The following is an 11,783-nucleotide window of genomic DNA, read 5'->3' on the forward strand; positions in this document are numbered from 1 at the left end:
TAAATGGATAGACTAAATGTCCCTCACCTTAGAAAGGCCATTTCAGTTTGCTGCATTTCCTTTCTAAAGCAGCATATACATGATCTTGGTTTCAAGGAAAAATTCTAACCACAAATAGGTGTTAAGTGGCATAAAATATTCTGGCACACGTGAGGGTTTGCAAATAAAAAATAATTTAATTTGTAGTCATAACTAAAATACACCAACGAGTATCGGCTAAGGCCTAAATCAGACTGACAAAAATTAACAGCTTTTTAAGTGAGCCTGTGGGTCTGAGAGCTGGCGCTCCAATACCGTTTGCCAGACAGTAGCAGAGTAAACAGTCTATGGTTAGGGTGGCTGGAGTCTTTGGCAATTTTTCAGGCCTTCCTCTGATATAGAGGTCCTGGATGGTAGGGAGCATGGCCCCAGTGATGCACTGGGTTGCCGCACCAACCTCTGTAGTGCTTTGTGGTTAAGTTGCAGAGGGAGGGGTTCAGTCCAAGGTTTCAGTCCCAGGGTCCCTAGCTTGGTGAGGAGCTTGGAGGGGGACTACGGTGTTGAACACTGAGCTGTAGTCTATGAACAGCATTGTCAGTTATTTCCCCTCCAGGTGGAAGAGGGCAGTGTGAAGTGCAAGATTGCATCATCTGTGGATCTGTTGGGATGGTATGTGAATTGGAGTGGGTGTAGGGTGTCTGTGATGATGGTGTTGATGTGTGTCATGACCAGCCTTGGACTTCATAATTACAGATGTGAGTGCCACAAGACTACAGTCATTTAGGCAGGTTACCTTGGAGATCTCAGAAACAGGGACAATGGTGGTCAGCTTGAAACATGTTGACATTCCAGTCTGGGACAAGGAGAGATTGAACATTTCTGTTAAGACACTTGCCAGCTGGTCAGCGCATGCTTTGATGAACACGCTCTGGTATTCCGGCCTTGTGATTGTGAACCTGTTTAAACATTTTACTCACATCGGCTACGGAGAGCGAGATCTCAGTCATCTGGAAAAACAGGGGCTTTCACGGAAGGCATGGAGCTCGTTTGGGAGTTCTGCATCGCTAGGCAACTCATGGCTGTTTCCCTAGGTAATGTGTTATCGGGTGCAAGCCCTGCCAAATATGACGAGCGTCGGAGCCGATGCAATAGGATTCCACCGTCCTCCTATATTGTCCTTTTGCATGTTTGATGTCTTGTCGGAGGTCGTAGCATCTTTTCCTATCTTTTACATCAAGGACCACATTGGAAATAACCCAAAGGTTAAATCTAGACTTGGTTTCCTCTATCGTAATCACTCATCTTTCACCCAGCTGCCAAACTAACCCTGATTCAGATGACCATCTTACTCATGCTAGACTACAGAGATGTCATTTATAGATCGGCAGGTAAAGGTACTCTCGAGCAGCTAGATGTTCTTTACCAGTCGGCCAACAATGCTCCTTATAGGACACATCCCGGCACTTTGTAAACTGGCAGTCTCTGTATATCCAGTGCAAGGCCCACTGGTTGATGCTTATTTATAAAACCCTCTTAGCCCTCACTTGCCCCATCTGAGATACCTACAGCAACCCTACCGAGTGGTGCAGCGATCTAAGGTACTGCATCTCAGTGCTAGAGGCGTCACTACAGAGCCTGGTTCGATCCCAGGCTGTATCACAACTGGCCGTGGTCAAGAATCCCATAGGGCGGCGCACAAATTGGTCCAGTGTCGTCCGGGTTAGGGGAGGGTTTGTCCGGGGTAAGCCATCATTGTAAAATATGAATTTGTTCTTAACTGACTAGTTAAATAAAGGTAAATAAAACAATAGAAATAACACTCGTTCTGCCAGTCACATTCTGATAACGGTCCCCAAAGCACGCACATCCCTGGGTCACTGCTCTTTTCAGTTCGCTGCAGCTAGCGACTGGAACAAGCTGCAAAACACACTCAAACTGGAAAGTTTAGCCCTTTTGCCTCTTGCTAAGCCGCCATTGTAAATAAGTATACAGTGCCTTCAGAAAGTATTCAGACCCCTTGACTCTTTCCACATTTTGTTATGTTAGCCTTAATTTAAAATGGATTAAATCACTTTTTTCTCCTCATCAATCTCCACACAATACCCCATAATGACAAAGCAAAAACAGGTTTTAGAATATTACAATTATTACATTTACATAAGTATTCAGACCCTTTACTCAGTACTTTGTTGAAGCACCTTTGGCAGCGATTACAGCCTCAAGTCTTCTTGGGTATGACGCTACAAGCTTGGCACACCTGTATTTTTCTCTGCAGATCCTCTCAAGCTCTGTCAGGTTAGATGGGGAACGTTGCTGCACAGTTATTTTCAAGTCTCTCCAGAGATGTTTGATCAGTTTCAAGTCCGGGCTCTGGCTGGGCCACTCAAGGACATTCAGAGACTTGTCCCAAAGTCACTGATGCATTGTCTTGGCTTTGTGCTTAGGGTCGTTGTCCTGTTGGAAGGTGAACCTTCACCCCAGTCTGACGTCCTGAGAGCTCTGGAGCAGGTTTTCAACAAGGACCTCTGTACTTTGCTCCGTTCACCTTTGCCTCGATCCTGACTAGTCTCCCAGTCCCTGCCGTTGAAAAACATCCCCACAGCATGATGCTGCCACCATAATGCTTCACTGGAGATGGTGCCAGGTATCTTCCAGACGTGACACTTGGCATTCAGGCCAATGAGTTACATTTTGGTTTCATCAGATCAGAGAATCTTGTTTCTCATGGTCTGAGAATCTCTAGTTGCCTTTTGGCAAACTTCAAACAGGCTGTCATGTGCCTTTTACTGAGGAGTGGCTTCCGTCTGGCCACTCTACCATAGATAACTGATTGGTGGAGTGCTGCAGAGATGGTTGTCCTTCTGGAAGGTTCTCCCATCTCCACAGAAGAACTCTGGAGCTCTATCAGAGTGACCATCGGGTTCTTGGTCCCCTCCCTGACCAAAGCCCTTCTTCCCCAATTGCTCAGTTTGGCCGAGTGGCCAGCTCTCGGAAGAGTCCAAACTTCTTCCATTTAAGAATGATGGAGGCCACTGTGTACTTGGGGACCTTCGATGCTCCAGAAATGTTTTGGTACCCTTTCTCTAGAACTGTGCCTCGACACAATCCTGTCTCGGAGCTCTACGGACAATTCCTTTGACTGTGGGACCTTACATAGACAGGTGTGTGCCTTTCTAAATCATGTTCAAACAACTGAATTTACCACAGGTGGACTCCAAGTTGTAGAAACATCTCAAGGATGCTCAATGGAAACAGGATGCACCTGAGCTCAATTTCAAATCTCATAGCAAAGGTATGAATACTTATGTAAATAAGGTATCGGTTTTAAATTTTGTATAAATTTTTAAAATTTTGAAAAACCTGTTTTCGGTTTGTCATTATGGGGTATTGTGTGTAGATTGCTGAGGATTTGTTTTTATTTAATCCATTTTAGAATAAGGCTGTAACGTAACAAAGTGCGGAAAAGTCAAGGAGTCTGAATACTTTCTGAAGGCACTGTATGTTCTTAATTGACTTGCCTGCTTAAATAAAAAATATCCCTATTTTAATAGGAAAAATACAGTTCCTACCCGTGCCTCACCATTTTGGGTCTTAAACTCAATCGTTAACCTATACAAAATCCCAGCATCTTTCAAACAATGTTTCAGAACATCAGCAGTGAAATGGAAACAATATATGCTACATAGTTAATATACTGCATTTCTTATGGCACACAAAATGTTCCTGACTATTCTTACCATCATCGTTGGTTTGTAGTAACTTTGTTGCTTTATAAATCTGTGATTTTCATCACCAGAATTTCTGCTTTTGACATGGAGAGTAAACCAAAGCTTACCAGAAGTACTGCTCCACATTTAAATGCATTAGATCTACACCAGGAATACCTGGTTTCAATGGCAACCATTTACTGTGCCACCACCACAACCCACCCCACCTCCCATCCTCCCATGTCTGACTCACCAGCTGGGTCTCCAGTGTTCTCCTCTGTAAAGGAAGGGTCTTCAGGCTCTAGCTCGTTCTTCTTACTGTCTGCTGCACCTAGCACCCTGGCTAGAGCTCTGGACAGGCCTGGGGCTTGGGGGCTGCTCTTAGCCAGGTTGAAGGCCTTCACAGGCAGGGCAAGGGGCAGTGCAGGGGCTGAGAGGCTCCTCTGGACCTGCAAGGAAGGAGAACTGTTAGATAGGTCTGAGAATGTCCACATGTCGCAATATGAGTGAAACCCTTTACACAGTCTTGGATGAAGTCAAATCAATTCAAATGTTATTTGTCATATGCTTCGTAAACAACAGGTCTAGATGAACAGTGAAATGCTTACTTACTTCACATCAGAGAAATAATAGAAAAAAATCATAATAAAATAATAGATACACAATGAGTATCGAGAAGTTGACAAAAAAAATAATTTTGTTAACCAACACCCCCTGACTAGCTCTGACTTTGCTGATAGCTACTTTCAGGAAAAATGTACTTACTATGACTGAGATGTGTGGTTGTTCCACCTACCTATCTTAAGATGGATGCACTAACTAAGTAGCTCTGGATAAGAGTGTCTGCTAAATGACTACAATGTAAATGTAAACCATTGAATTGTTTTTTTAAACAAACTATTTAGCAGTCTTATGGCTTGGGGCTAGAAGCTGTACAGGGTCCTGTTGGTGCATTGGTAGTGCTTGCCGTACGGTAGCAGAGAGAACAGCCGATGTTCTGGGTGGCTGGAGTCTGAACATTTTTCAGGCCTTCCTCTGACACCGGCTGGCATAGAGATCCTTGATGGCAGGGAGCTTGGCCCCAGAGATGTACTGGGTCGTATGCACTACCCTCTGTATGTAGTGCCATGCGGTTGGATGCCAAGCATTTGCCATACCAAGTGGTGATGCAGCCCCTCCACTACAGCCCTGTCGATATGAATGTGGGTGTGCTCGGCCCTCCGTTTCCTGTTGTCTACCATCAGCTCCTTTGTATTGCTGACATTGAGGAGAGGTTGTTGACTCTGACCTCCTCCCTATAGGATGTCTCATTGTTGTCGTTGATCAGGCCTACCGTTATGTCATTGGCAAACTTAATGGTGTTGGAGTCGTGCGCACCCACACAGTCGTGGGTGAACAGGAAGTACAGAAGTGGACTAAGCACGCACCCTGAGGGGCCCCCATATTGAGGGTGAGCATGGAGGATGTTGTTGCCTACCCTCACCATCTGGGAGCAACCTGACAGGAAGTCCAGGATCCAGTTGCCAAGGGAGATGTTCAGTCCCAGGGTCTTTACCTTAGTGATGAGCATGCATGTTGTTAAACGCTGAGATTTAGTCAATGAACAGCCTTCTCACATAGGTGTTCCTTTTGTCCAAGTGGGTAAGGGCAGTGTGGAGTGCAATACAGATTGTGTCATCTGTGGATCTGTTGGCGAGGTATGCGAACTGGAGTGGATCCAGGGTGTCTGGGATGATGGTATTGATGTGAGCCATGTGAGCATTTCATGACTACAGATGCTACATGGCAATAGTCATTTAGATAGGTCACCTTGGTGTTCTTGGGCACAGGGTCTATGATGGTCTGCTTGAAACATGTAGGTATTACAGACTGGGTCAGGAAGAGGTTGAAAATGTCAGTTTAGACACTTCCCAGCTGGTCAGTGCATGCACGGAGTACGCGTCCTGGTAATCTGTCTGGCCCTGCGGCCTTGTGAATGTTCATTTGTTAAAGGTCTTACTCACATCGGCTAGAGAGAGAAGTAGCTCCAATATGACTCCTATGCTTAGTTGCTTAATTACTACAATAGTAATAGGGGTCACATTTGTGGCTAAGGATGAAAGTGAAGTGGACCGTGTGTTCACCTTGTAGAGCACGTTCCCCGGGGAGAGTTTAGGGGCCAGAGGCTCCGGTTCAAGCAGAGTACCCACAGGGGCATCAGGAGGACCAGCCAGGGAGGCTCCAGGAGGGACGAACCGGGGCTTCTTCGCCATGTTACCAAAGACCTGGCTGGGGGCCCCTGAGCAACGCATCCTGTCTGAGTGAGGGGGTGTTTGTAATTTTTGATTTAATCATTTCACATTTATAAGAGGGCTTATGGGTAGCCAACCCTGAGCCCCCTGGAGAACAAGTACTAGTGGTCCTGGGTATGGAGGCTTTTGTTCCCTACTGTAACACCTTATTCAGCTAGCTAACTAGCTAATCAATGTTCTAGTAAGCAGCTGATTAGTAAAAGGCAGCTAGTTAAATAACAGAATTACACAACAGCTATATATTACTTCCATTCAGTGTACATGGCCCTTGAATAGTTATTTCAGATCAATGAGATGTATGGGTTTATACCAATGATGAGTTTATACACGTCATTGTTGGTTCGAATAGACACATTACGTTAACTGTTGGCTTACGTTAGTGTAGCTAGTTAGCCCAAATTAGTTGAGCTACCTTGAACACTTCAACATTTTCATCTCATCGTCTATAACAACCAACTAGCTTGTGACAATATGTTGGAAAGATAACATAAGGCATAAATGTGTGTTTCATACATACTTGTTTAGTCAAGCAAGCCTCTGCTTTACAGTTAGTTACAAGAAAACAATGATACACAACTCTTCAGAGACGAATTCTCCCGCTAAAGTGGCGTAAACTGCTATTGGCTACGTGTTACGTAGAGGGGCGGAGTCTAGTGTTATTGAGTGCACTCGTTTTCTACTCCCGCGCCCCCAAACGATGGCGTTTGCTCTCGTTCGGTCGTTTTGCGACAAGAAACACGATCTGCCACTGTCAGCCGGTGTCGTGCCGGTAGAGGTAAAACGAGTGTACATTTAGATATCTAAATAATCTGATTTTCGCCAGATGAGTCCAAGGTTAACTTCACCGATTTACGATAATAGCCTGCCTGCCCTACAGTAGGCCATTCAGACTCATTTATGAAACTGATCGATATTGATTGCATGGATATTTGTGTTATAAAATGTCACGTCAATTTGAAGGAGTTTGCGGAATTAAATGATGATTCCGAATGAGATGTCATCTGTCATGGACTGAGCGCGGGTGGTAAGTAAACAACTCTAGAGAATAAAAGTCTAATAAATGGTCAAATAAATTCCATCCTGACAAGCATTTCTGCTAAATCACACACATTGCAAAAAGCAGGTACTGGTCAGAAGGTTGCTTGCATGCAGAATTAATATTCAACATCGCAGAATACAGAAGTTTTACTGAAATGCATAAACTGCTATTGAGTTACAGTAGAGTTTATATTTTCCATATTATCATAATGCATGATATTAAAAATGCATATTGAAAGCACATAGTCGATGGCCATGGTATAAGTAGTGGGCTGTAGTAGGCTAGAGATCTAGGCTTTATATCCTATGGTGTTGCTGACACGTGGTGGCGATGTCATCATCATAACTATGATATCTCTTTGTTTATTGTTTATTTGGTTGACATCTCCCTCTCTCATCTCTCTCTCTCAATTCAATTTAAATTCAATTTAAGGGCTTTATTGGCATGGGACCAATATGCTTACATTGCCAAAGCAAGTGAAATAGATAATAAACAAAGTGAAATAAACAATAAAAAATAACAGTAAACATTACTGTTCCAAAATAATTCCAAAATAAAAAATAATGAAGACATTTCAAATGTCATATAATGTAATATACAGTGTTGTAATGATGTGAAAATAGTTAAAGTATAAAAAGGAAAATAAATAAACATAAATACAGGTTGTATTTACAATGATGTTTGTTCTTCACTGGTTGCCCTTTTCTTGTGGACGCTTTTCTTGTGGCAACAGGTCACTCGTCACAAGTCTTGATGCTTTGATTGCACACTGTGGTATTTCACCCAATAGATATAGGAGTTTATCAAAATTTGATTTGTTTTCGAATTCTTTGTGAGTCTTTGTAATCTGAGGGAAATATGTGTCTCTAATATCTCTCACTCACTCACTCACTCACTCACTCACTCACTCACTCACTCACTCTTTCGGGGTTGCTTTTTGATTTCTGATGTGGGGTAAGAGTGCAGTGGGGATGTTGTCATGGAGTCTGTAATCCAATCAGAGAAGATGGGAGCGTAATCCATTATAATCCCACATCCAAAGAGACAGAGGGAAAGGGATGAGGGAGAAAACATGTTTGTAGATACACATCTTCCTGTTTGAATGGAACTGCCTTTAATGTGCTTGTTGCTTCATCAGGACCCCTGTAAGAACATAATGATTCATCCCAAGGGATGTATCCTGACAAAATGTATGAATAAAACAAATAGATAAATCAGAATTACTTACAGTAGGCCTAGTCTTCCTTTCATCACTTGCTCTTAACGTGTGTGTGTGTGTGTGTGTGTGTATGTGTGTGTGTGTGTGTAACTCTGTCTGTCTGCGGTCTCGTCCAGCAGCTGGCTGCATGGGCAGAGGATCCCTGTTGCTATGGAGACCTAGGGTAAACTACAGAGACAGGAGAGAGAAGAAGAGGAGGAGAGAGGTCCAAAGAGGAAGAAAGGACTGAGGGAAGAGAAGGAGAGTCATAGAGAGTCTCAGGTAAGGGTCAGTGTATTCTGTAAAATAGAATGCCAGTAGAATGGAGAGTCATAGGGGCTCAAAAACGGAGAAACCAGGAACATTGAGGAGGAAGTTAACACTGCTGTATGCTGCTGTATGGGTGTCTGGCTGTTTTTGCTCTGCATGGATCTGTGTGTCTGTGTGTGCTGTAGGATGGGTTATGACCTGAGAGGTTTGTGGGGTACGTGAACGAGGGGCTTCTGTGCTGTGTGTCGGGATGTGTTGGAGCGCCCCCTCCAGGCCCCTTGTGAACATGCCTACTGCGACGCCTGCATCAGCTCCTGGCTCATACACCACCACTCCTGCCCTGAGGACAGACTTCCACTGGACATCAGCACTCTGAGACCACTGCACAGGTACACACGCTCACACAGAAACACCCACGCAGACACATACACGCTCACACAGAAACACTCACACAGAAACACCCACGCAGACACATACACACAGAAACATACACACAGAAACATACACACACTATAATATGGTTATTCTAACAACCACTGTCTGGTCTGGTCTGTGTTAGGTACATGCGTAATGACCTGTCTAGGCTCCAGATCCGTTGTGTTAACTCTGGCCAGGGCTGTGATGCCGTCTGCTGCCTGGAGACACTTCACACACCACGAGGACCAGTGTCCATTCACCTTCATATCCTGCTCCTCCACAGGTACTACAGCTCTGTGTATTACAGTCAGTGGAGGCTGCTGAGGGAGGGACGGCTCATAATAATGCCTGGAATGGATTCAATGGAATGGTAACAAACATGTGGTTTCCATGTGGTTGATACCATTTCATTGACTCCATTCCATCCCGCCTCAGCAGCCTCCACTGATTACAGTGTATTACAATACAGAGAGTGTGTGTGTATGTAAGTGTATTAGAGAAATGTATAGTATACTACATGGAAGTGTGTTTAGTTTAGACGGAGCATAAATTATATACCACCTGTGTGAGGGGAGCAGGTGGTAGACCAGTTGTCATGGTGACATCATACGGAGCCCAGCTGGGATGAACAATGACCTTAGCTCAGGTAGCAGTTGCTCTACAGATCTAGGATCATCTTACCTTAACCAAATCCCAACCTTTACGATTATGGGTGAAATGAAAATAAAAGACCCTAGATCTCTGTATTGGGAGACATCCAACTACTCAGGAAGGGATCCCACCTACATTTTTAATGTGAAACATCCCCAGAGGATGAGCGCCAATGCAACATATGGGGGGTATTGGGTGAACTCTCACGTGTCTGTGACCTGTTGTTGGCAGGTGAAGACTACATATGTTACCAGTGCGGTAGGTATCAGGGTGTTTGCATTTGTGTGGTATTGGATTGTGTTTCATTCATTTGCATGATTGAAAACATAAGTTCTTATCCTTCAATCTTCCTTTGAACTTTTGCTACTGCCTCTCTGAGGGTGGAGTGCTTGAGTGCCATGCAGTGCAGTGGAGTGGGGTAGAGGAAGGTGGAGTGGGGTAGAGGAAGGCTGAGCAGGGTAGAGGAAGGAAGGTGGAGCGGGGGGGAGAGGAAGGTGGAGCGGGGTAGAGGAAGGTGGAGCGGGGTAGAGGAAGGCGGAGCGGGGTAGAGGAAGGCGGAGCGGGGTAGAGGAAGGCGGGCGGGGTAGAGGAAGGCGGAGCGGGGTAGAGGAAGGCGGAGTGGGGTAGAGGAAGGCGGAGTGGGGTAGAGGAAGGCGGAGCGGGGTAGAGGAAGGCGGAGCGGGGTAGAGTAAGGCGGAGTGGGGTAGAGGAAGGCGGAGCGGGGGTAGAGGAAGGCGGAGCGGGGTAGAGGAAGGCGGAGCGGGGTAGAGGAAGGCGGAGTGGGGTAGAGGAAGGCGGAGTGGGGTAGAGGAAGGCGGAGCGGGGTAGAGGAAGGCGGAGCGGGGTAGAGGAAGGCGGAGAGGGGTAGAGGAAGGCGGAGTGGGGTAGAGGAAGGGGTTGGGGTGAGAAAGACAGTGTGAGACTTTCAGTAGGTCTCAAGTGTTGCTCTCTAACTTAGTCTTTCTGTTACTTTCTGTATCCCTCTCCTTAACTCCTCTTTCTCTCTCTCCACCTCCCCAGGTTGTCGGTGCAGGTGGAGAGGAGGGGTCTAGAGTCTCACCTGTTAGAGTGTGAGTTCCGCAGCAGGGCGTGTCCTAGCGGCTGTGGCCACACCCTCCTCTCTGTAGACCAATCACAGCACAACTGTGTTGCGGAGCTACGAACAGAATTGGAGCTGCTCAGGTTTGTGTGTTTGAGGTGATGGATTGAGATATATTAGGATGTTATATCTGTGTCGTTCTTAACAAATCCTTGACAAAGCTGTGCCAATATTTACAATATTTTAGAACCTCAAGGGCGATGTCATTGCTTTTATACATTGGATATTGTGATTCATTGTGACACATGCGTGTGTTTTGTGTGTTGCAGGGCAGAGATGTTGGATAAGGTGGAGGAGGTGAGGCGTGAGATGGAGTCGAGGCTGGACTCTCAGAGGAGACACATGGTGCAGAAAGAGTCTCTGCTGAAGAGCGAGGTGGAGGACCTCAAGGTGACACACACATATAATATGTACTACCTATAGGAATGTGTGTGTGTGTGTGTTATGACACATCCTTGTGTGTGTTTGTAGGGCCAGGTGTCGAGGGTGATGTGTGATGTGCGGGCTCTCTTGGGGGCAGAGCGCCTGCGGAGACAGGAGCTGGCAGAAGCGGATCTAGAGAAGAGGGAGCTACTGGAGATGCTCCGGAGCCTGCAGCCATGCAGGGGCCAGCGGAACAGAGACGAGCCAATCAGAGGACTGCATCAAGAAGATGGGACAATTAGGAGCCAGCTTCAAGTAGAACACCCAACCAGGGGCTTGCTGAGGCAGGGCCAACACAGGCTTCTACCCAATCACTACCCTCGGCTTTGCCTATTCCAGCCTTATACCCGCCTACCTCCCCACAGCCAGGGGAGGGGTCACGCATGGCCCGCCCCTAAGCAGCCTTACCCTCGACTGCATCAAGAGCAGAGAGGTCACCGTCATCTGAGGGCCATTCCTAATGTTACTGGGTTATGTTCAGTAGGCACAAATGAGAGAAAATGCTTTAACTTCCTCAATTCCTTCTTCATTTAACAGTCTCAAAACATTTTTATCTGGTGTGGCATCCCTGAACGCACCCTTGATGATTGGCAGATACCTGTGACATTTCTTCAACTCAGAGAAACCAGCCTGCTGAGATCCTAAATAAAGTCTGCTGAAACACCTCTGATCTCTGGTCCTCTTAAGGTACAATAGTCTTACTCCATCT

The 11,783-nt window shown here is 45.8% G+C and overlaps 1 protein-coding gene across 1 annotated transcript; it reads left to right on the forward strand.

Moving 5' to 3' along the window:
• Window positions 1-9,532: 9,532 nt before the first annotated feature.
• On the forward strand, window positions 9,533-11,522 carry LOC127927028 (uncharacterized). Its single transcript, XM_052512677.1, has 6 exons — window positions 9,533-9,547; window positions 9,784-9,839; window positions 10,573-10,734; window positions 10,921-11,041; window positions 11,123-11,358; window positions 11,414-11,522. Exons 1-6 carry the CDS (start codon window positions 9,533-9,535, stop codon window positions 11,520-11,522), a joined length of 699 nt encoding a protein of 232 aa, XP_052368637.1.
• The last annotated feature ends 261 nt before the right edge of the window (window positions 11,523-11,783 follow it).

Source organism: Oncorhynchus keta, unplaced genomic scaffold, assembly GCF_023373465.1.
Source record: "Oncorhynchus keta strain PuntledgeMale-10-30-2019 unplaced genomic scaffold, Oket_V2 Un_contig_9055_pilon_pilon, whole genome shotgun sequence".
NCBI lineage: Eukaryota > Metazoa > Chordata > Actinopteri > Salmoniformes > Salmonidae > Oncorhynchus > Oncorhynchus keta.